Here is a 25,658-nt window from a genome sequence, read left to right on the forward strand (position 1 = left end):
CAAAAAAAAAAGTTTCAGAAAGTGGCTTATGTTTCTAAACCACTGTTCATGTTCTGTTCATACACAAAAGTTGAAATTTGAACAAACACAAAAGGTAATCTTTTCTATATTCTTCACAAAAATCCATTTTCTTATTTGAGTTATCCCAGATAACATGACACATGGACTGATTTAACTAGCTTATTCTATTGTTTCAGACTTCTGTTTTAAAATTTAATTGCATATACATGAATTTGTATTCATTAGCTTGATTTAATGTATTTCTTATGGGACTGTTTTTAAGACTAAATATATGTGGTTTAATAGACTTGTGTGAAGCTGTAAAAGCTCAATTAATGAAACTGGGATTAGGTTTGCTTTTCTTTTTTTTCTGTTTACTGATTTAATGTATTTGTAAGTAATACTTTCACACTATGAAGGATACCAAACACCTGTAAATAATAATAAAAATATGCATTAATATGAAAAAATATATATCTCTAAAATAATGAAATAGGTAAACACCATGACCAAAAATGAGCCAAAATATTGTATGGATAGTGATTTACAAATTCTTTTTTAGAAACACATTTTCAGAATGCACAGGCAAAAAAAAAAAAACCCTTGTAGAATAGTTCAAGCAATGATTTTCTTCTAGGGAAAAGGAATAAGTACAAGTGTAGGTAAAATCATGGTTACTGATAATATAATCATGTAACTAGTACTAGATACATTACATCATGCCAAAGTTTCCATGTAGAGGTACAAAAACATGCTGAGGACTTTCACAGTTCAGAATGTGCCATCTGCTTTTGAAGCTGGATAATAAACTTGACAAATAATAAACTTCAGCAGCTTCTCTACCCCTGCATGGTCTAGGTGAGAGTGGGCCAAATTAACTGGATAATGTATTTAACAAATAAACACTTTTAAGAACAGCTAAAGGTGCCCTTCTCAGCCATGAGTAAATGCTCACATCCATACTACTGATTAAAGTGTGACAGAAAACTGGAAACAACTGCTCTCAATATGTTCACTTGGAAGATACATGAAATGCAAATGTACATAGTACCATGATATAGCTGTGTGGGGATGGGCATGATGTTCATTACATTCCAGGGAAAAATTTTGAAAGTTCTGCAGGTAAATAAGATGGAAGAGTGATGCTGTCACATACAGAGAAGAATAGTTAATGATTGCTTGGAATCTCCCAAACAGAAAAGGGCGCTCTGATCACATCACTGTGCAGAACAGACAAAAATACAATTTAGAGACAAAAACCTAAGATGTCTAAAAATATCAGTACTCATATTCTAAAAGTGACAATCTACCTTACTATCAAGAAAAATCAAAATCCTGATTACCTGATTATTTCAATCTCTTTCTTGTTAAATTTACTTTCTTTCAACCACTGAATTGAAGAAACATTTGCCCCCCATGACAGCCTTACCACTTTAACCATGAGGTAGAGCAAGTTTTACATCAGTCAAAAGCATTTCAGAACCCACACATAGAATGAAATGTGTTTGAACTAATGTTCTTTGAATAACTTTAAAGAACAAATCCATAAAACCAATCCAAACTACATTTCAAGTATGTGCTCAAAGCTTTAACTGAAAAAAAACCACAATCTCAATTACAAAAATCACAAAAAATTATATTCAAATGAATGCACATTTTCAAACCAGTAATCAAATCATCCTAAAATAAACAGAAATAGAAACATCAAGTGAAACTGCATTGAAACAGGTTTCTATTTTCTTTAGGCAAGGCAAAAAAAGTAAGCAATCAGAGCTTTATTGACTTTCTCCTATAAAGTTGCCATTTCACAAGGACCATAAAGTAAATGACTGAACATTTTAAACTCATTTAATCTTCATCAGGTTTGAGAAAATAGCCATATCTAAGAAAACTAATCATACAGTTAAAAGAAAGCAATATCTCTAAACTGTGGGAATGTATTAGTTTCCTGCACATGTAGATTAAAAAGAATAAGTTTGAAAAGGAGAAAATCTGCTTCTATAGATATTGGATGTGTTAATTGTGGTGTTTAACCACTGGAATCATAGTTGCATCCAAAACCAGAACAACTGTCAAATATGATCTTCCAAACTAATGCAAAGTCAAATGTAACAAATATATTGTTCACCTGTTGGAGAACTTTGAAACAGTAGCAAAAAAAAAAAGGCAATTTATTCTCCTCTTTGACTCTTTTACTGCATTATAGGGGAAAAAAACCCCACACATTCATTTTGCAGGTAAAGTGTACAGATAGAATTACCTATCTCCAACAGCCTCTGAGAACACAAATCAACAGTTTTGTCATGGCTTCATATTTTATATCTTACGATACAAGACTTTGGGAGGCTACAACTGCCTTGTCAAGTCTGCTTTTTCCTTTGACAGAGGTTAAGGATGATTGCTGAAGGATGACAATTTTACTGCTGTTTGGTGAAGGATATACTGCTCTCTCTACATTTTAGAAGGACTCACAAGAATAATCACAAGTCATTTTGAAGGCCAAGCCTGTAAACTCAAATTCATGTAAATCCCTGCTAGTAGCAGTCTAAAATCACACCTTGCAAGTTATTTAGTATGCCACTGTTTCAAAGATAACAGCACAAAATTCCAGTAAATAAAGGAAAAGTATAAATTGAACTGGTGTTATTTTTAGTGTAACAACAAGAATGAGGCCATAAATACAGAGGTATTAATCTGAGGGTAGAAAAAGAAGGTAATACATTTTTTGGTGTAAACTTGAACTCTGTACCTAGAATAATTTTTTTTAATTGCCATTTAGCTGAATTTGTTGCTATTATTAGGCTTTGAAATTTGTGCAGTGTTTTAATGGGTTAAATGTATGAACCAAAGACAATGACACCACAACTGATGCAGTGCAGACAATTAACTAACTGATGTCTCACACAAGAGAAGTCCCTGGGATTAGAAAAAAAACCCTTAGAACAGCTTTAGTATTGAGCTGTATCATGTATTTTCTGAGAGGAAAAAAAAAACCCTCTTTATCTTCTAGAGCAAAAGGAGAGGAAGTGATATAATTTTCTTTCCAAATTTTATGTACTTTTACAATCTGTACAAAAATCCTAAACTAAATACGATGTCAGCTAATAGGATTTGAATGTGTGCTATGTGCCTTTGCTCCATTAATACTAGATGTTAATACTAAGCATAAAAGGGAAAAAAGATCCCTGTTTTAAATGAAGAAAAAGAGTAATGTAAAGACCTGTGGCTGAGAAGAAATAGAAGATGGAAACAAAACAGTTTTTTAAATGGCAGATCCTGTTAGCCTTCCATATATTGAAAAGAGGATTTATATTCTAAGAAGTTTGTTTCTAAAAGAAATGGTAAAGCTTATGGGTTAAGCACACAATCTAATAAAAAAATGCTGAACGTTCTCTTCTCCCCATATCAATCTACTTTATATACTGAGATAAACAAACCTCTGTCATTTTAGAATTTATTTAGAATTTATAGAACATTTACATCACAGGGAAACAGTTCAGAATACAAACTCAAAAATATTCAGATTTTGCTTTGATTTTCCTTTTTTGGTAGTAAAAGGCAATTTTGAGAAGTCTGATGTGTGCTTCATGGTAACTTTTGCAGCAGTCTCCTTCACATACCATCCTCTAACAGCAAAAATAGGCCCAGTTAAGGCCTCCTTTGATTTAATAATTTGTGCACTAAATTCTCTTTACAGTTCAGGTACAGCAATTGTCTCTAATACTTAAACTATATAAAAAGTAAAATATTATCTTAATTACAGTAATTTGATATTTTATGTGGGGTCAGAATTATATCTAAAATGTTTCTGGAATAAACATTGAATACTTTACCATTATTTAACATTACTAATATAAATATAACAAGAAAAAAAAAAAAGGCTTCTATATTTTTTCTATTTTACTTCTTACCTAGCTTGCAGATATGAAATTCCATGACTGGAAAAGCATTAATTCATTACCAAAGCATGATACCATTGCCAATCTCAAAATTATAAATGAACCATTCTGAGAACTATTGTTTGTACAAGATGAAAAACATCAGTAGTGATTAGCCACTGTTGTATAATCCTGATAGCAAGATGGTAAATGTAAATATGACAACTTTTAGAATCATAGTTGTGTGGATAAGACTTTTAAAATCACCAAGTCCACCCTCTAATGTGAGATGTTGTTAGCATGCCCATTTTAAATTTTTTATCGCAAACATTTTAGCACGAAAATGTGACGACAAATTTAATTTATTCTATGTGTTAATTAATAATAATAAAATTTGAGACCCCCATTTGTAACCTCCAAAATTAAGTTTAAACTGCTTCATTTATCAAACTGACTTAATCTGTATCTGTAAATGTATCTGGACTTTGAATGATTCATAAGTTCTCAAAAAGACTCAAGAATCTGTGTGAACTAAAATGTATTTCCAGTCAAGGAGTTTACCTTATGAAAAAGGTTTCCAAATTTTGCTTTGTCTTTTTATTACCCAAAAAAAAAAACAAACAAAAAAAAACAACCCAAAAAAAGTGAAATCACATTTTATTGCTCAATACTAAAACTCTTTTAGTGCAGCCCAGTGGTAAATTCTTACCTTATTGTGATAGGGACAAGTGCACCCTTGCTGACAGATTGGTTCAGGGATATGGTCAGAATGTTCTGAGAGTTTCCACAGCCTAATCGAACCGTTGGTCTTCCTTCCACAAGGTATAGGTGAAGAAACTGCTCTCCAAAATTCCTTTCACCAGCTTTGAAAACAGAAAGGGAGATATTCACACACAGTGTAGGACCTCACTACTATAGTAGGGGCTATTTCACACTGCTGGAACACCACCACCAGACACGATGCCTATGTGACATTGGGTACTCTTCTGTCCATGTACAGGACCCTTCTTGAGGGACTTTGAGAAAAAAAAGCAGACTCACTAAATATCTGTATTTAGATGATAACAGTTAAAAGTAAATAACTAAAAGAAAAAATTTACTGATTACCACCGAAGTTGCATCAACATTACAGAGATATTTACATTGATTGAACTCTCTATATCAAGCAGTATCATTAAGGCAACACAATCATTAAGGTGACAATAAAAAAAAAATAAATCGCATTCATTCAGCATTTCAAAAAAAATTATAGAAAAGAAAAATTATAAGAGAGCATCTCTTACAATAGAATTAAAGATTATGAAAAATTCACCTTTCCCAAGTAATGATATATTTCAGGATTGAAGAGAAGAAAAAATATTTACAAAACATTAAACATATTGTTACTTGCTCTCTTAAAAAATATGAATAAAATTATGCTTAAATTCACTTCTACAGAATAGTATATTGTACATTGTAAAAATATCAGCAAAACATTTATATTTAAGTGATAGGTGGTACATGGCTCTTCTACAAAAAGGACTGGCACCTACAGTTTCAAATTACATTGGGTGAATTTTCACTTTGAATTTGACTGCATTTGCTTTTCAAAAAAGCAAAAATAGTTCCTGTTTACAGTTTTTATTCCCCTCTAAGGCAAATAGATAACACATTAATCTGTTTTTTCCTCTGTATTTTACTATATTTAACCAAAGTAAAAAAGTGGGCCACAAAATTGAATTTACTGCATGTATTGTTTTATGTACTGCTGCCTCTGAGTAGGAGAACCTGCATGCTGGCATGGGTATCAGACAGGTAGAAATCTCATGCTAGCATTTGGGGGAGCCTCAGTTGTGAAGCTCCTGGGTTTGTGTGTGTGAGTCTTGAGAGTCTGTCCATGAACCATGAGTAGGAGGCCCCTGGAGCAGGTCGGAAGGGCTGGGATCTGGGCTGGATTTCAGCTGCTTGGTAGGATCCTGGAGGCACTGGGTAGAAGCTGCCAGGCCTGGAGCTTCTGGAGGGAGCCACAGGTCAGAGCATCATTTAATATTTTTGTTCAGAAAGGTAAAAACAATGAGGCCATACTTGGGACATAGAAAACATACTAATTTTTAAAAACTAAATTTTTAACTCTATTTTGGAGGACAAAACAAAAAGCAAGCAATGATCTTTAGGAGATAGACAGAGATAACAGTGCTTGCAAGTGCCTGATCATTTCCTTTTGTATAGTTCCTAGCAGAAACAGTTCACAATGTAAACTCCCTCTTTGAGAGCAGCTTTCTAGTCAACATTGCATTTCTTCAGTCTGTTACAAATCCTGATGACCTACTGAAGCCTTTTATGCTTAGATATATTTTGTATTCTGAATACCTAATTAACTCCAAAGCTATTTTAATTTGACTGAATTTCATGCCTTTGGCTTTTACAATTTCCTCTACAATAGTCTGATAATTCTCTTTCAAAATATATTGCACTATTGCACTGCTTTTTAACCCTCACATAACTGATATATGCACTTAATATATTTTTTGTTTCCTTATCTTCTTCCCTCCCTACACATGCTATTCCTGGCATTTCCAATTAATAAGATTAAGTAAGTAGATCTGTAAGTCACGTTGATCCAGAGAGAATGAAGTGGATGTATATGTGCATGTATATAACATGTCTTTAAAAAGTGAGCTTATAGCTGAACAGGTTGTTTCCCTTCTCCCACTGACTGTCTGTCTATTCACAATGCCCACTAGTAAAAACTTGGAAGAAGGTCCTCATTATTACCAGTAAAGTAAAAAATCTGGGACAGCTCTCCCAGAGGCAGCATTACTTCTTGAAACTTCAGTGAGTGTTGCTGCTTGAACTTCAGTCTAGGGAGCACTTTTAAGTCACACTTACAGGTGACTAACAGCATTCTTCACATTATTTCCTAGGTGGTATGAAATCCTTTGAAAGGACAATCCTTTAAATCTTTCTACAGTGAACATAAGGAGGCAGAGAATTTTGTTCTGGCAATGTGAAAGAGCATATGCTACCTAGTGTACATGTTAGAAGTTACCTTCATAGGAAAAGCCAGAGTCAAAATCAAAACAGATTGTGGGAAGAAACAGAGATCAGGAACTATGTGAGTTAAAAAATCTTGTTGGATATTAAGGGTAAATTATCTTGTCCTTAGTAGAGATTCTGCAAGGGGTTCAGGCTGAAGAGCCCAGATCTCAGCAATCATCCCTTCACAGAAAACTGCTGGAAGGTTATTTTTGCACAACAGTATGATAACAAGCAAGTAGCCATTTGGCTTAAGTGATTGCCTATCTAAAAGATTTGAAGTCCCATTGAAATATGGGATAAGCTTCATTAAGAAAGAAAATCTATTTGGACACAGAGGAAGGATACTGTGAAATGCTCTGCTCAAAAATGCCAGCTGAAGTAGAGACAAAGAGACTACAATGCCTGAAATGCCTGAAATTAAAAACCTATTTAGTTTCATAAGGGCAAGGGGAATATGAGAAGATTTGGGAAACAGAGCTTCTGAGAGAACAGGAAATAATTTATGAGCACAATTTATGAAAAGGGAGCTGTTGTCCTTAAGGAATGCTATAAACATGGGCTGTGGTATCTGAAATCCAATTGTCAGAAGTTATAGGCTACCATATATAGCAGAAGCTAAACAATCTACCCTTGAAAGGATCGTGAACAGCATTATGCTGACTCTGTTAGAAGTGAAAATGATGAAGTAAAACTTTACAACTGTATCAGGTTTTTATGATCACTAGCAATTTATTTTGCTTTGTGGCTAAATATCACAATTTGCTGTGACATGTTGAAGAAATTTAATCATGCAAACAAATAAAATAATTAAGGAATAGAACAGAAATCTTATGAATGCATTCTGTAGTCAACAAATAAATCTTCTCAAATGATGGCTAATCCTTATTGGCACAAACGTAATTGTCACATTTTATCAACAATTTAAACATAAAGTAACTGCATAAATTCCAGGCAGTTTTAGTCCATTTACTGTTAGGATTCAGATGTTTCTTGAATACATACTGAAATAATTAGGGAAAACATCATTATTAAGAATGTAAATACATTTTTGTTTGTATTAAAACAGCTAATATGTGGCAATTTCCTATAAATCATACATAGGTTTCTATGATATCTTATGTCTCTCTCCACTTTTTTAACAATCCATTTTTGGAAGCCCCTACAAGTCTTTAGGACTTGTTAATTTCAACTAACTGTTGATAAAACTCTTGCTAATAAAGACATCAAATAGGAAAATAATTTTTAACAACAGTATGGTATGATTTACTAAAGTGACATGCCTAGCACATGTAATGATTCTCATATTCTGCCTATTTGTTAGCCTATAAGCAACCTTATTTGTCATACTCTCCATATTTATTTTGTCTTATATATCTTTGTATATATATAATTGTAGTAACTGCTAAAAGGTATAAAATAATGCATTGATAGTTTAAGTTCTGTTCCCTTTATTTTAAGGCACATGGACATGAAGAGGTGAAGAAGGCACAGATCATTTTTGTTCTTCACTGGCTAATCTATTAGGTGAACACAGATGCAAGTTTGAATCCTTTTATGTTATCCTTATGATTTAGACTTAAATAGTCTTCTTATGCATACTTTCTGATTCAAATTCATTTGTGTATCAGTAGCATCTTGTCTGAGATTTCTCCCTGTAATTAAATGTTTACTAATTATCTGCCAGAAAAACAGATGTAACTTCACCACCACCTGGTAAAAACAGGTGTGTTTGTAAAATGCATAATCTGAAGGTGGATTAATTAAAAAAAAAAAATCAAAACGTGTAACAATTTTCTAGTAAAGTACATCTGAAGGAAAGAGATCACTGTAATGTTCTTCCTATTTAAAAAAAAATTATTTTGACAAATAGAAAGGTTTTGCATTTACAAATATGTGAAGCTTATTGTAACCATAATTATTTATTACCATTATTATTTATAACCATTGCTAACTTGCATAAATTGACAGAATCTGAAAATGTTTGGAACATTAATCCTTAGAAATGTGTGGCTCTTGCAACTAGTGGGTGCAACAGCCTCCAGTTGGCTTTCTGGTGATAGTTCATTCCTCAGATGTCTGATGGTAACCCAACTTCAAAAAAGGAGCAGTAAAGGCAGGAGTTGTATAGCTATTAAAAATGGAAGAGCTGACAACAGCAGCATCTCTTTTGTAATAGAAGTGAAAATGAAAGACAGAGCAGGGAGAAAAAATGGGGATGAAGGAAATACAGAGAAAACACATGAGGGAACTCACAAAGGATATTTATCTGACCGAAGAGCTTCATGCCTGCATACAGAAATAATTTAAAGATTCTCAATTATCTGTATAGCCATGTGGAGTTCATTCATAAAACACTGGAGATTTTTATTTACAAATTTATATAATATTTTATTTTACATTCATGTAAAACTAAATAAGAATATTGATCTGAACTATCATAACAGACATTTGTAATATTTGGAAAGGAATCTAATTACCAGGGAGACTCAGAACACAAAAGAAAGAGTAAAAACAAGGAAAATAAATTTGTGCTATAGAAAGAGGGGCAGAGATTGTTAAAGTAGAAATGTAAGGCAAAGATCTAACATTAAACACAGTAGCAGAAGTCTACAAGATGTACAGTCATCCATTACTTTCTGTGTCTGTATTCCACAGCCAGGCAGAGATCCAAGTTTTATTTATTTATTTTTTATTTGTTTGTTTATTTATTTGTTTGTTTATTTATTTGTTTGTTTATTTATTGATCTTAACAGAAATCTAACCTTAATAGAAACCCAACTGATCACTAAAAGAGCAGACTATTACAAATCAGTTAAAATTCCATTTTAGGGGTAATAAAAGGAATGAGAATGTGAGTATGACATGCTACTGAGAAGCTATGAAGAAAAGGTGAGTTTTCACTCTGTGAAAATATGTAAAAATTATCCCAAGTTCCTGGAGCTACCCCAGATCAGTTTTAGGGTGAGAAGTGAACTCACACCACTAATCATGGCTCTCACTTCTTCCTTCATTTTGGGTCTGTGAAGGGACAAGAAGTCAGCTGTGACACAGTCCATGGAAGTCTCAGATATGGGTAACTGGAAAGCAAAAAAATTGCACTGTTCTCCACTAACACCATTCTATCTTCCCAGAAAGCAGAAACACATATATTCTAAAGAAAGTGAATTCCTCAAATACTGCTGAAACAAAATCTCTGCAAACACCTGAAAAATTACCATATTAACAATTTGCCATAGACAGTATGAACTAATAGCTGAAGAGGCTATATTAGGGTTTAATATCTAGTTAGGTTAGATACAGGATGAGTACATTATCTAGAAGAAAAAACACATAGTCATATGAATTGGTCATCTGGTTAACCCCTTGCAATGAACAGGGACATCTTCAACCAGATCAGGTTGCTCCAAGTCTCCTTAAACCTGACTTGGATGTTTCCAGGGATGAGGAATCTACCACCTCCCCAGGCAATATATTCCAGTACCTTTCTCCCCTCATTGTAAAAAAAAAAATATTCCTTAATGTCTAGTCTACATTTACACTCTTTTAGTTTAAAGACATTACTCCATTGGGTATTGGCCTATTGCAACAGGCCCTGCTAGAAAGTTTAGCCCCATACTTCTTATAAGCAACCATTTTTAATACTTAAAAACTGCAATGTGCTGTCTCCAGAGTCTTCTGCTCTCCAGGCTGAACAAACTCACTTTCTTTAGCTTCAGAAAACACTACTTCTTCCTGAGTATAGCAGAGAATCTCCCATTATTTTTTTTTTTTTTTTGGTTTGGAGATTTTTGAGATTTTTGTTTCACAGAGATGCTTACTCAGGGCTTATGTGTAGATAGCAAGATTAACTTTGGCTGGAGCCAAATTACTTTGCAGTGATGAAGCAAACAAAATCACTAAATGCCAAATATAGTCAAAGTACATCCAATAACCTTCCATGAATTCTTCTTCAAGGGCAAATAACTCCTCTTGAAATAGAAATAACTAACAAGTATAAAAAATTTTGCTATAAAGAACTGCCACATCACCACTTATCCATGATTCCTAGCAAAATTTGCAGTACTGTAGCTTAGGCAGCTGTAGCAACAGCCCAGATATAACATACAAGGATTTGAGATACTATTTTGAAAAGCAGTAAACATTAATTTTCAATTTGGGGTTAGAGTATTTCACATCTGAAAAAAAATCTAGTACAAATAATAATGAAGAGCATAATTAAATATTGCCACAAAAATTCAGATTACTTTTAACCCTGACTTATAAATATGTACAGAGTTCAGGTGAATTGACATACACTGCTACCAGATTAATGTAAATGCAACAAAATTTAATCAGAATTATTTATGCAATATCAACAAGATTTCTTTGTGTAGAGAAACCTTAGGAAGCTGCAGTGAACTGAAAATGCTTCTTATGATTTTGTCTTTGTGGAGTAAATCTGTCAAATAATCATATTTTTCTAGCTCTTCTTGAGTTGAGGAAGAAATCGCCTCACTTTCCATGTTTTCCATTTGCAAGAAATTGCAAGATAAAATATATAATGAAATACTCAACTGGCAGAGAAGTCTATTTTTTTTGCTGACTAGTGGAAAGTGTACTTCTGTCTGAGAAGTTTATGCCATATATTGAGGAATGAAATATGCAGTCAAGAAGCAACTTTTTTTATGTACTATTAACAGGCATACATCCAAGTCTGCAAGCATACTCTCTGGGGATCACAAAAGAATTCTCTGAAGTGTGAAAACACAGTAAGTACTTCAAAATATGGCAAAATTGCAGAACTTAAGATAGTCTATAAATCAAGAATTTGGAACCAAGATCACAATTATAAAAACCAAGACTCAATCCATCTATGGAGAAGCTGTTCGTATATAATAAGTTCAAAACTTCTTCGGCATTTGTATTTTAGAGCTGTAAAACTTACACCTAAAGTCATATGCTTACTATGTTCTTTTTTGTCAGGAAGCTGCATTTTCTCTTGTAAGTTATGTTTTGCTCAATGAGTCATGAATTAAAGAACTTTCCAGAGGAACACAAGGAACAATGGTTCAAATTTTATAATGCAGGATGCATTAGAATACCAAAAGGCTTCTACTGCATTTTAATGACTCATTTTGCTGTTGAAGAGGAAATGGCAGCTGATGTACACTAAAGTTAATAAGGACCTGAAGGAGCTAAAACTGATACTTAGCTTCAAGTATCTTTGGTACTCACTGTAAAGAATTGTGCCATTTAGAGCAGTTGTTTTCACTGTCAAGTACAGAGTCGTCAGATTGCTTGTTTCCTGCCCAGATGCAGTCCTGGTATCAGATACAGATGTCAGAGAAGGTAGTTCCAAATAAGAATTTCCAGTGAAGGATGGAAAAAACAGTGCTGTGTCTGAAATGAACAACAAAAAGCTAATTTTATTAATTTATTACAAAATAAAGTAATAAACTGCAAGCACATTTAAAAAGATCCATTTTTGTATACCTGTGAATATCATCAACTACATTATTTGCTGAGCATGCATATAAATTCATTTAATTTCAAACATTCAAATCAAATACATAGAAAATGAAAATGTTCAGGGATCTGAACAGATTTACCAGAAGTGAATTATAAGAGGGAATACTGCTAGAATATGCAAGTTAAAAAGGCTGACATAAATTTTTAACTTTACAGGTGTGTCCATGCATAACTTTGTTCTATGACATCTCTGTGAAGTACTTTTAATTTTTATTTCTAGACAAGAAACCCAGCTTTTCTTCATTTTCAGGGTACCAAAATGTTTGGGGTTTGAAATTATGAAGAGGATGGCTTTGAGCAGTATATGCATTTTTCCACTACACTACTCTGGAAATGAATAATTGTTAAGAGAAAATTTTTAAGTGTGAAGGCTTAACATTTGCAATGTTTATTGCACTTATTACTTTAGTCATTATGGTTTTAATTTTTTTTTTTTACCCTGTAGACTTAATAATAGTATCATGAATGCAAGAAAAAATAAACTAAAGCTAATTGAGGTTAGGCAGAATGTTTTCCCAATGCCTTAAGAATTCTCTTTAAGCAAAACACCTTGAGAACTGGCTAGACTGATCACCAGGGATATGAATAAGGAAAAAACATCAAGAAAAATATTTTGAGTTCAGGTAATGTTTTTGCAAATAAATTTTTAGTTTAATGAACTAAAAGTATACAACGGCTCTGTGAGTGATGATTACACACAGGCATGAATTGTATGTGTTTTTAAAAGATTTGTATTCACTTTATTAATTGTTTGTGAATCTGACTACTGCTTATCCTCTGCTGTTTTTATTTGACCTTAGAAAAAAGGACAGAAGGCCTAGCTAAACAAGCACATGTGGAAGGACAGTCATTAAAAAAAACCACACCCTGACAGCAAAAGAAAGGCAGGATGGAAAGCAATGACCAGTTATGTTTCTAAATCATAGGTCTGGAAAAGTCAAGATTGTTGGAGAAAGCAGTAAAAGCTATGGGATTGAAAAAGGTCAGTGGCATTACAAATCAGAAGCAGACCTACATGATTATGAGAGTGTTTTTGCCTAATTAAATTCATGCTTTCAAGAGAAATGGTACAAGGAGATCTAACAGTGTAGTGCAGGGCAACAAACTGGATTAAGGGCTGGACGCTCTTTCACATGAGGAGAGGCTGAGAGAGCCAGGACTCCTAAGCCTTCAGAAGAAAAAACTCAGTGGATCTTACCAATGTCTGTAAATACTTGGGGATGGAGAAGAGGGAGCCAAACTTCTCTCTCAGCAGGGCACTTGAAAGGCAACAGGTACAATTAACAACCCAAGAAATTGCACCTAAACATGTGGAAACTCATTTTCACTGTGAGGATGGTCAAACACTGGCATAGGTTACACAGAGAGGTTTGTCATGTCTCAATTCTTGGAGATTTTCAAAACATGACTGGGCATGGTTGTGAGAAACCTGTTCTAGGTGGTCCTGCTCTGCTTGAGCAGGGGGTTGGACTTGATGGTCTCAAGATGATGGTCCCTTCCAACCTCAATAAACTGGTGATTCTGTTATCCTTCACAGAGAGGTTCTGTGCACTCAACCTTAATTATTATTCTTCAAGTGTAGTTCTGTACTCACAATATAGTGGTACACTGAGCAACAAAGCTATTAAAATGTTTTTTATAAGGTAGCTAAAAAAAAACCAACTAGCCAACTTGGAGAGTAACTGTCTGCAATTTATATTCTAAGTTAAAATTAATCTGTGAAGTTTCTTTCAGCTAGGTGAAGGGAAGGGGGAGAAGAATGAAGAGGCAAAGGGAGCATGGTATATCTGGGCAATCTTGAATATTCCCTTAAAGATATTAGAGATATTTCCCTTAAAGATTTAAAACTTTCCCAGGAGTTCAGCACCTTGCAACCAGAAGTCTTTGCATTGATGTACAGACAAAACTACTGAGAAAAGATGCTATTTCAACCACTGTGTCTATGTCTGCAGCTCTGTGCCCAAGGCAGCCTAGGCTTCCATCACCAGTGCTGTGAAGTCCTCTCAGAAATCAGCAGAAGAGACACAGCAAATACAGCAACTGCATCAGGAACAAATACAGCAACTGCATCAGGAACAAATGCATACCTGGCAAAAGAGCTGTCCAGAAATGCCAAGAGCACATTCCCTTCCCTATGGTGTGCAGGCTATTAGCCTGCTGATCTTTAGCAGTCATTTTCTGCCCTAAAGCTGTACAACAGCTGCAATCTGTTGCAAGCCTACAACATCAGTAAAGAGGTCACTGAGAGCACAGGGATTAGTCTTCTGCTTGGATGAAAGGCCTATGTGGGAGGAAACAGACTGAGTCTCTGTATTAAGAACCTAAAATCTATGTCTGTGATAAAGTACACAGATAGGATACTATGGGCAAAGCTGCCAGTCTGGACTAACTTTTCCCACTTCCCTCATTCTACTAAACTCTTATTTAGCAGAAATTAAAGTCCCATACAGCACTAACCATAACCAAACATGTAGGATCCATTAATCAGATCCACAGAAGGGCATCAGAACTACAATGAGCTAATTCTCTACCACATTATGAGAGAAGTTTAGTATTGCTTCCTAGCAATATTTACAGATCTTCATATTTTAAGATGCTTGCTGGCAATAAATAATTTAGTATTTAATTCATTTTGCATGACAGGCTAACAAGAAGAAGTAGTTACTTAATTCTACCCTGGGTCCACAATCTGACAGTGTCACCTCTGTTCATGATCACAAGGGACTCTTCTCCACAGGGGCAGTGGTCTCCAAAGTGAGTGGAGTGCATACAACCTAAGAGGTTCTCAAAACAGCTAACTAGGATACAGGAAGAAATATAAACCTTCTCACATTTTAAGGGTAAAAATATTACAAATAATTCAAAGAATTTGTAGCAGAGACCACAGAGTTGGGTCTGAATTACCTGACAAACACAGGTTGCTAAGAATTACACTTTAACAATTTAACTGGAGAATCAAATTTTCTACTGAAATAAATAGGTTATCTGGGATATTATTTATGACAATTTTCACAATAACACATAGTACAATAGTACAACAAGAAAAAAAGTTGAGAAACATCAACAAGTTTCTCTTATAACCCTACCTGACTTAGTCACAGTAAAATAATGAGGAGTAAGGGGAAGAATATAGTTTTCTACTGGTAGTAAAATGGAATCAATCTGTTTCCACTCCTACCTCTAATTTTCCCTTTGCATTCTTTGTTTTTTATGACAAGTTTGTCTTAGCACTGAATTCTATTAAATTCTGTTGAATTCTTTTTAAAATATATTTTTCAGTCTTGAAGCTGTTAAGACTCATCAACTGCACCAGCCATCACTAAATAAAATCAAATGAGAACCAAGAAAAACTTCTAACATCACAAAATCCTAGAAAGAGAAGAAATGCATTCGTCTTCTGGTAAGAAAATCAGACCAAACCTCTGACTAACTTGTCTACCATCTACAGGATAGACAACTTCATTGAATATCCCTGGTCCTCTTTAATAATGAAAGTAAATGGGTAATCCTCACTCTATCATGACCTAAACCTGCCTATTTCGCTCTATTTGGTATTAAAGGACTCCAGAGTAGAGAGTTTAGCTGTAAACATGTACACCAGCAATATCTGAAGGTAGATGAACAATTCTCATCCTTGTTACTTATGCACCAGAGATATGCAGGAGGATTTTCTTTAGGCAAAATCAAATTAGTACAGTAGTTTTGAGCTGAAATGTTAAAGATGTGAACTGAACAGGATGTCAGAATATTAAGTCAGGGGCTTAAACTCTGAATTTTCTGTTTGTATTTTTCAATTGCAATGGTAAACGTCCTCTGAAACCTATGGACAGATTCTGTGCTTGTTCCTCTTTTCCATTACTCAGAGAATGTAATAGAAGCACAGGTGATAAAAACTTTTATGAGCAGTGCAGCAAACCTTTTCCATATTATCACGAATGGAGGTGTTCCCAGCAGGCAGAAAGTCAGTTAAGAAGCAATATCAAGGGTCTGATGAATACATGATCTGTTCTATCCATCTCATGCTCACAGATTTTAACCACCTTAGAGTAATGCCTTCTTTTATCTCACGTTCATGGTGTGAAGAAAATCAAAGTGAAATAAATATGATTCAGAAAATTCTTAGGGATTATGTCTGGTACATATGAAATCTGACTTGGGTGTTTCATAAAGCATCATGTAGCATGCACCTACAACAGTACAGAAATACAGTAACCATTTTCTATGAAATAATTGATTAGCTGAATTCAGCTGTTTCATGACAATAAAATATGAAACAAAATAAATCTTACCCTTGCTGCTTTCATTCATTTGTCTCAACGCACAAAAGCTTCCTGCCTGCTGTAACTGAACTGCTACATCACAAAGCAAAAAATCCTTACTAAATAAAATGCACAAGTCTTCCTCTATCAGGCTAGCCTGGTGTCTTTTTGATAATGTTCTCTGCTGTCAACAGGAAGGGCTGAAATCAGATCACTGACTTAATCTCTTACTTTTCAGACTGCTAGGGCCTTTGAATGGCAGAAAGATAGTACATTTAATTGAGAAGACTCAAAAGAAAGGCACTCGAGGCAATGGGTCATATAAGCAATCCCTGGAGCAGGACATCAATTCATTTTCATTGAAGGAAACTTCCATACAAGTGGAACAGTAATAGAAGAAAAAAACTTTAAAAAAAATTTAGGAAAATAAAGCAGAAGATATTTGGCAAGCATGCATCCACAAAGGTACAATGAAACACAGAACAGAAACAGGGATGATCAAAGGAATAGCATTGCTTCCAAGTGGAGAAACAGAACAGGCCTATTCAACATGCAGAGGAAAATGTGTGTAAGAAATGGCAGCTCCGTGTCTTGGAACACAGCAGGTAAGGGCACTCAATTACTCAATTATTGTTACTATCAGGTCACAGGCTTGCACTAAAAAGGAAATTCTTATTAACTTTTTGCAGGATGGTTGGGGTAATTTATTGCCAAAAGATAATATGTGGGTCAAAAATATATAAAAAAATAATGAAAAATTAGGAACAATACAAGAATAAGGGAAACAAATCCACCAGACTAGCAAATATAATGGAACCACAGGTCAGGAAATCTTAGTCTCATTGATTGGTGAAAGCTGAACTAATGCACTTGGGAGAAAATCTCAGTTGTCCTGTTTTATATATCCTTTTCAAAGAGTGACAGCTTTCTCTCTGAGACAGGATATTGAGCTAGATGCCCTCCTGCCTTGATCTGGCTTGTGATTTTTGTGTGACTTGTTCTGCTCTGTTTATCACTACTAAGATTGTGTGACAGAAACTAAGAGAGATGCAGACCATTTAACATAAAGGAAATTAATGATTCCGTAGATATCTGAAGCATATAGAAATTGTCATTACCAAGTGCCTAGAGTTACTCATCTCTTTTGACAGCTATATTTCAATAAGCAGATCAACCCAGTGTAAGTGTGTATTAGATTTATTTAAAGAAAAAAAAAAAGGTTTATAGTTTTAGCATTCCTTAAATATAAAGAAGTTGAAGAGTTAGATGCATGTCTGACAAAATAAGATCATAGTAAATCAGTTTGATGTTAACATGCTTTGTGAAAAAGAGACACAAAAAGAAAAAAAATATTTTCATACTCTTATTTTGTAGCTCATAATATCCCTCTTCCAATCTCACATTTTGGGGAAGTAGAATCATGTTTTTATTTTTTTTGCCTAACCCTTAGTTGTTTTACATCAGCAAAGTTATAACTGCATTCATTTATAGAAGATGAGAATTTAGTCAACTGCTGTGTCTGTGTGAAAGGATGAAAATGACCTGTCTCAGAATAAGGAGAATTTTATTTAGTTCATGGGCAAGAAATATTCTAAAATGTCCAGGTGAGATGTGATGTGCAATTATTAAGTTCTGTAATTTTTATTTGATTTTGCATAGACATGTAAAGTCCAGATGTGTCAACAAGTACAACAGACTTACATGAAAGAGAAGAAAAAGAAAATTATTATTTCATATTCAGCTCAAATTTTTTTGGAAACAGAAATGACACCTTCACAGAAAGATAAAAAATAATAAAGATGTTTTGTGTTGGAAAAATTCCCAAACAATCTAGTTATTGTTAGCCCAAATCCACAAACAGAATTAGCCTCATACTGCCTGTTTTTTGATAGTTTTGAAAACAACACAGTGATTTGTATCTTTCTCTTTGATTAGTTGCATCTCCAAAATTTATTACTTTTCTCCTAAGTGCATTGGATTTTGAAGCGGAAAGAATGTTCCTAATTGATACTTGTACCTAATCAGATGTGTTTTACCACCTGCATTCAAAATGATGCATAAGTGCTTCTCTTTTCCTGAATTTGACATAGAGGAAATTGGGAAGCTATTATCTAATATTTTTTCAAGCTCAACATATTTGACAGGAAATATGATCTTCCTGCAAAAACCCCAGAGTTTTATCTATTTTTAAAAAGCACCCCATCTAGGAGGGAAATGAGTGTCCTTTATATCTTAATTTATATATTTCTGTCTTTCACAATTATGGGGGAAAAAAAATAATCTAAGACAGACTCTTAATATGAAACCATAATTTAAACTGGAGTTGTCATATTGCACTGCTATATTTAGTGCTGAAATGCTAGTTGCTTTGAAGGTCGCTGTGACACATAGTATGGCAAAATTTAATGAAGCAAGACTTGTAAAAATCTTTTGAAGTTCCCTCATTAATATATTTGTTCTGTAAAATATCATAGAAGATCTACTTGAACATGAGCTTTCACAGTTTTGATTCACATCTAATGACCTGGTAAAAGAAGAAAATGGAATGAAGTATTGGTTTTCAGTGGGAAAAGAGGCAGCTGTCATAATATGTTTGAAAACTCATACTTTTCCTAACAAGTTGATGTACTAGAGATCATCATTGCAATGAGCACTATTTGGTTCCACAAATGAATGGGCCAAATAACTTAATTTTCTCTTGGTTTTCAGTGAGTCTCAGCTAAATGTGTACATATTTTATTTGTATGCTATGATTCTTATTTCTATCAAAAGTTCAAGGCCCATTTTGTTTTCTTTTATGCAGTATCAATGAGTTTTCAGTCACTTTAATTTTATCTCTGCCATCTAAGTTTAATTTTATTCTCTGCAATGGTGCTTGAATACATAAACAAACATTCCTATCCCAGAGGATCTTAGAAATACTTGAAGAGTAATTGGCTATAAAAGTTTAATTTGGAAAAATATTCCGATTTTTTTCAGTGTGTGTCATATTTAGTCAGTTGAATAAGAATCTTCCTCTAGAGAATCTAGGTAACTTTGCAGACTAATTTGTCATATGGTTGGCACCAGATATTAGATGATCAATATTAAAAGTGAAATGCAAGCTGTAGTATTAGGAACACTAAATTTAATGTGCTCATGTAAATAACACTGTTTATGTATTGCTACATTGTGTATGCAACAGATTTTTATTACTTTCCAGGGACATTTTGATGAGATTTTGATTAGACTTTCCTATTATTATTTAGCTATATAGGTACATAATTTACAGAATTGTGTGAATCTAATCTGGGTTCTAACCTGAACTTGTTTTCACAGGTTCAGGGTGAAAACAAAATAGGAATATGAAAGCAATTTCTTCTGCATCTCTTAATTATATTAACATCTTCCTATGGCTTCCTTTGGGAATCATGTAGCTAACTCAAGGGCTTGGTGAAAAACAACGAATACAGGCAAAGAAGAATATTTAACGGTTAAAATTATTAATAAATTAAGTCAGTATCAGAGCATGAATTAGAAAGCCAGATATTTTACTATGTTTGCCCTTTCCTTTGAGGATTCAAAACACAGTAGTTTTCTGCCCTCAGTTTTGCTAAAGTAATGTATTTATTTTTAGCCTAAAAGGCAAAAAATACAAAATGGAGAAGCATCTGTATAGACATCTTAGGTATTCCTTTCCTTTATTTCCTAATATTTACCACTGTTACATTAGTTAGGAATTATAAAGCTAGAAATACACTTAGATATAATGATCACTTTAAATACTTACACTAGAATGTATGCAATTTTGGTGTTAGAAAAGTATTTTCCAATTGATTTTAATATATTTACTGTGTTAATATTTAACAATATCAAAACAATCTGAATTGTAGTAACTTTGTTTTCTTGGCAGTTACAAGACAGCAACATTTGGGGGAAGCATGTTCATTTACAAATGTTTATTTTTGTTTAATCCCAACAGCAATAATTTCAAAGTATTTTAATTTGGCTCAGTGTTACGGGCACACAAACCAGTTCACTCACATGAAATTGCTAAAGAATATTACAATCAAGTAAGCAAACTTGTCTGCATTAAAATAATGAGGTGGACAATTGAAAAAGCATAAACTTGCATAATTCCAATTTTTTTAGCAGCCTTATTCAGCCAAATTGTAATACTTTCTGACATCTTAGGTTTTATCTTGGCTATAGTCTTTAACTTTAGTATCCTCACTGTTCCACTTCTAAAACATAACTGGTGGAAGTTCCAGATAAGATGGATGTTCAGTATTTGGGCTTTCAGTTCATCTGCTTGCTTTTCTCCCATTAGTTTGATGGGACAGTGTAAGCAAACCTTTACTGTGGGTGTAGGTGAAACAAAGGGAGCACCTCTTCAATATATCTGTACATTGCCTTGTTTGTGCAAACCTTAGCATGGATTTTTGGACAGGGCTTTGAGCAACCTGCTCTATTTAAAAATATCTCTGCTTTTTTTAGAGGGACTTCAACCAGATGGCTTTTAAAGGACTCTTCAACCCGAACCACTTGCTGATTCTATGATTTTATTAAAGCAGAAGCAATTGAGCAGTACACAGGACACTAACTGCCTTGCCATAGCTGCTGCCTCTTGGGTCAGTGTAATCCTTTCTGGATTGGAATATTATTACATTATTGTATTCCAGTGGCATATTACTTCATTGTTACATATGAAGAAGGGAAATCAGTAAGATTTCATAAAGTTTCTGAGACTGTATTTTTTTGACAAATACTAACTTTTCATTGTATTTTGTGAAACTATTCAGGCTTCAACTTGAGGTAATAGAATAAGGAAACAAATGAAAGTAAAGCTTTCCTTTCCAAAGTAAGCACTTTTGATTGTCTTCTTTCCATCCATGATGATTCCAAAACAGATATTCTCACCCACTCCAAGACTGAGAGATTAATACCTCACCTCAGGTTTGATATCAATTTTAGATTTAGCTTTGACAATCTTTCTGTCAGCTGCCTACTACTAAGGCAGACAGAAATATGTGAGGCAAGATATTCATCAGGATTATGTGATACCAGAAATCCCAAAGAATTGGACCTAGAAAGTCTGCTGCCCTCACTAATGGAAAGCTAAAAACCCTTCCAGGTTCTCAGCTGGAGTATTTCTGTTTCTGACCTTAGAGCTGCTGACAAAACACATTATATGCAAGATTTTCCACAAAAGCACTGATGTCTACACTGCAGCAGGAGCTTATTAGCAGAAAAGGTTTGAAACTCAAATACTTCTAACTATGTGATATAACTAGCATATAGTAAAATAAACCTACAGTCTGATGTACTAATAGCAAAATACTCAATCTTTTACATTTATAATCTTTGCTATTTTGTACTTTGTTCCATTTGTCACTGGCCTAGGGCTGATACCTATTAAATAACAGTTTATCTACCATTTTGCACTAATTTATTTCTATTACTGAAGATATCGGAGTGTACTATCAAAATATAAAAAGATAAAATTTGCGTTTGTATATATGAAATTAACCAATAATCTAGAATATAATTAATTGTTCAATGGGCCAGTCTTTTGCTGCATTAATTAGAATGTCAAGAGCTACTTCATGAAGTTCAGTACTTTTCTTGTTGTTGCTACTTAAAGAGTTATTTTTTCAGTTTTAAACCTCAGATGTTCCACAGTAAATTTCAATGGCATGGCTGTGCTGGTTTTAGCCATGATAGAAGCATAGCTGTGGTGCTATATTTTGGTCTTGTGATGAAAATGGTGTTCCTCACTTCCACCTTCCAGCTCTCTTCCTCATCCCACTGGGAGGGAAGGACGGGACAGCTGTCATGGATTAAGCTGCCTCCTGGGCTCCTTAAACCACGACAGTGTTCTAGGAAAAATACTTCCAGGCTTTCTAGAAAGTACTGCAATGCAGGTTGCTGTCGTCTTGTAGAAACCAACTATCAATAACTCTGAAAAGAAGGTGAAGCTCCTTGCTCAGCCTTGGATACTGAAAATAATATCTGGGAAATATACATCTGCCTAGAGTCCTAGGCAGTGAACTTTCAATATAAACAGCAATATCCTCATTGACTGGCAACTGCAAGAATTTCTAAAAATGTCTGAGGTAACAGAATTCAAAACAAGAATTTCTAGATTAGAATTAAATAAAGTATGACTCCCTTGAGAGTCCTCTTTGTATACCAACTGTTTTTTTTCCCCCAGCAAAATCTAAAAAGTCATTTCAGAATGACAGGCCTGTCAAAATGTAATGTGAGGTATTGAAAAGGAGAAATAGAGGAGGCAGATAATTTTTCTGAGTGTCATTGCAAAAACAAAACAAAACACACCATTTTAACTGCATCACTGGCAAAACCAAAGAATAGCTGGAGGTTGCATCAATAATTTACTATAGTCACTTTTTGGTTCACAGGTGTAGTTCAAGTAACACTTTTAATTCTTTACCTCCAAAAACTATGGACCTGAACTGTCCAGAGAGGAGCCTCTCCCAGGCTCTGCTCTTATAAAACAAAGCACCATTACTAACAATTCCTTTCTGATAGAAAATGGTACTTTAGGATGGGAAATCTTATTTCAAGTCACTGGCAGGACTAGAATTAAGTTTCATTTTGAGAACTACCTACACTAATGTAAAATCAATTTTCTATAATTTTTCCCCAATCTAATGAGCAATTATAACCTTACAATGTCACAGCTCTGCTACTAATGCCACACAATATCACAGTTCTCTGGAACATAAAAAAAAAACAAACTATGAAAGCAGAGAATAAAACAATACTTTAATCATATTTACTGCTACTTTTAAATGCACAATCCCCATCTGCCTTACTAATATCTTCTAGACTATAAATAGCCATGTAGGAAATTACTTCTTTTTCTAATCATAGATGAAAAATTGGTATGAGAGGAAAAAACAAGGTTTAAATGAACTATCATTCAGCATAGCTCAGATGCAGTTTAGAACAGCCACAGTGTTGATTTTTCTTTTGAAAGAAACACAGTCCCAAGACACACTGAAAGGGTGATAAGATCAAAATATGCTCAGAAGAACATGTCCCAGCAAAAGGAACACCTGCCCTTTTAACTTGTGGTATCTAATTATTAACAAAAGTACATTTTAATGCTGTTTGAGTTTTCATCTTTGAACTATATCTTACATGAAGTCACACCTCAGATATTTTCTCCCTAACAGTCTCAGAGCTGATGGATTTCATATTGAAAAATGTAATTGCTTTCCTGGATTTTACATTCATTTGGTAACAAACCTACTAAAAAGTACCTCAATGGGTGAACTGCAGGTAAATGATCCAACACAGCTTTAATCTAATTTATCTGCTAAATCATTTTAATAAGTTTTAGACTGTCAGCTATTACTTCCAGCTTTTTAAAACAGAAAGATAAATGAAAACATTTATTTGAAAAAAACCCAACCCACTCCTATGCACTTTCCTCAAGTCAAATAGCCTCTCACAAAGTAAAAAAACAAGTAGAGAAAAACCTCATGTCATTAGTATAGCACTTCCATTTTATAATTTGGATGTACGGCACAAAATAACTAACATCTGTCATTTTGCAAAATGCTCCTTACCTTTATTATCTAATGTCTAGTAGACTCAGATAGTGAGAAGTCTTGTTTAGACTGATTTAAATTCACATTTATTTTAATGCATGCCTATAAAATTTGAAATTTGCCATTTGGCTTGTTTTTCTACTGTGCTTACTTATGTCAGACACAATAGTATAAATCCAAAATAAAGAGTCTGTAAAGCAATGCATGATAGTGACTACTACACTAAGTGTGGGCAATCATTTTTAACAATATGAAATATCATAAGAACAAACTTATTCTCTTTTCATATCTTGGACCAAAAGAATGAAAACTTGGGTTTTTTTCTTTTATACACAACATGAAAATAAAAAATAAATGTTTAAAACCTCATTATATAGTGCATGTTGCTTTATTTCTGAGCAGCAAATGTTTTGAAAGCAGTTTCAAGATGATTATAAAGATCAATTTGTGTGAAATAAGCAGAACATTTTCAAAATTATATCCAAATATAAAATGACTTCGTAAATCATGCTGGCATTGCTTAGAGCACACAGTAGTGGTCTTGATGAGAGACCATGTTAGCATTGTTAGACTTGTTTAAAACTGTAGAAGAGGAACAAAAGAGAAAATGATAACATGAATATAGACTAGTACCTTCCCCAGCCACCTAAGTCTTACAAGCTGACATAATTGCTTTTTAGTCTATGGGAAGTTTTTATATATATTAAGAACTATGTGGTCCCCTTTGGCAATAAATGAATTTATCTGTTACTATGACACACAACTCTGACATGAAACAGAAAGTGTGGTGACTAAAGTGAAACTACTGCTGTATAAATGTACTGCCTGGTCTTCAATTAAACTCTCATATTTACATAAGGAGTTATCTGGAGCCAAAACATGTTAATCCTTCTTTGTTTATGTTTATGTATCAAGGAGACAAAAACCCAAATTCCTGATGGATCAACAAACCAAGTTAATAATTTTTTCTCTTCAGTTAGAGTAGAAATTCTGTTTTCCTAGGAGGGGTGGGAGCCAGCCACTGCAGGTCATAAAACTCTGCTGCGAGAAACACCAGAGATCGGATTTCCAAATGGAGAAATATGAAGAAGGGATCTGAATTTCTGTGGCTAGAAATAGCCAAGCTGTAACACAGGTGAGACTTTCATACGAGCTGAGATGAAATCTTGGTGTCAAAAGAACAAGTTGTGCAGCCACAGCCTAAGTCAGGATTTGTTTTAGATCAGGGGCTGAGTGGATGTCACAGAAGAAGACAGAAACATGGCAAGTGCACAGTGATGTTTCAGAAAAGGATTCTGCCAGCCTTCAATGATTTGCAACTCATGGACTTTATGAGACAAAGATTTTGTCTCTGCATTTAATGTCCTCAAAGGAACCTTTATCTCATGAATCTATACATGTTGCTCTCCGAACCCATGTGTAAGGAGCTGAGCCTA

General features: G+C 34.1%; 1 protein-coding gene across 1 annotated transcript in view; it reads right to left on the reverse strand.

Annotated features, from left to right (window-relative positions):
• Positions 1 to 25,658, reverse strand: part of EYS (EGF-like photoreceptor maintenance factor) — a 454,013-nt gene that overhangs the window by 136,319 nt on the left and 292,036 nt on the right. Inside the window, exons 18-19 of the mRNA XM_023922426.2 lie at positions 12,111 to 12,275; positions 4,588 to 4,741 (exon numbers count right to left, since the gene is read on the reverse strand). Coding sequence (XP_023778194.2) covers positions 4,588 to 4,741; positions 12,111 to 12,275 — 319 coding nt within the window. The remainder of the gene's footprint in view (positions 1 to 4,587; positions 4,742 to 12,110; positions 12,276 to 25,658) is intronic.

Source organism: Cyanistes caeruleus, chromosome 2 (genome assembly GCF_971803275.1).
Source record: "Cyanistes caeruleus chromosome 2, bCyaCae1.hap1.1, whole genome shotgun sequence".
Classification (NCBI taxonomy): domain Eukaryota; kingdom Metazoa; phylum Chordata; class Aves; order Passeriformes; family Paridae; genus Cyanistes; species Cyanistes caeruleus.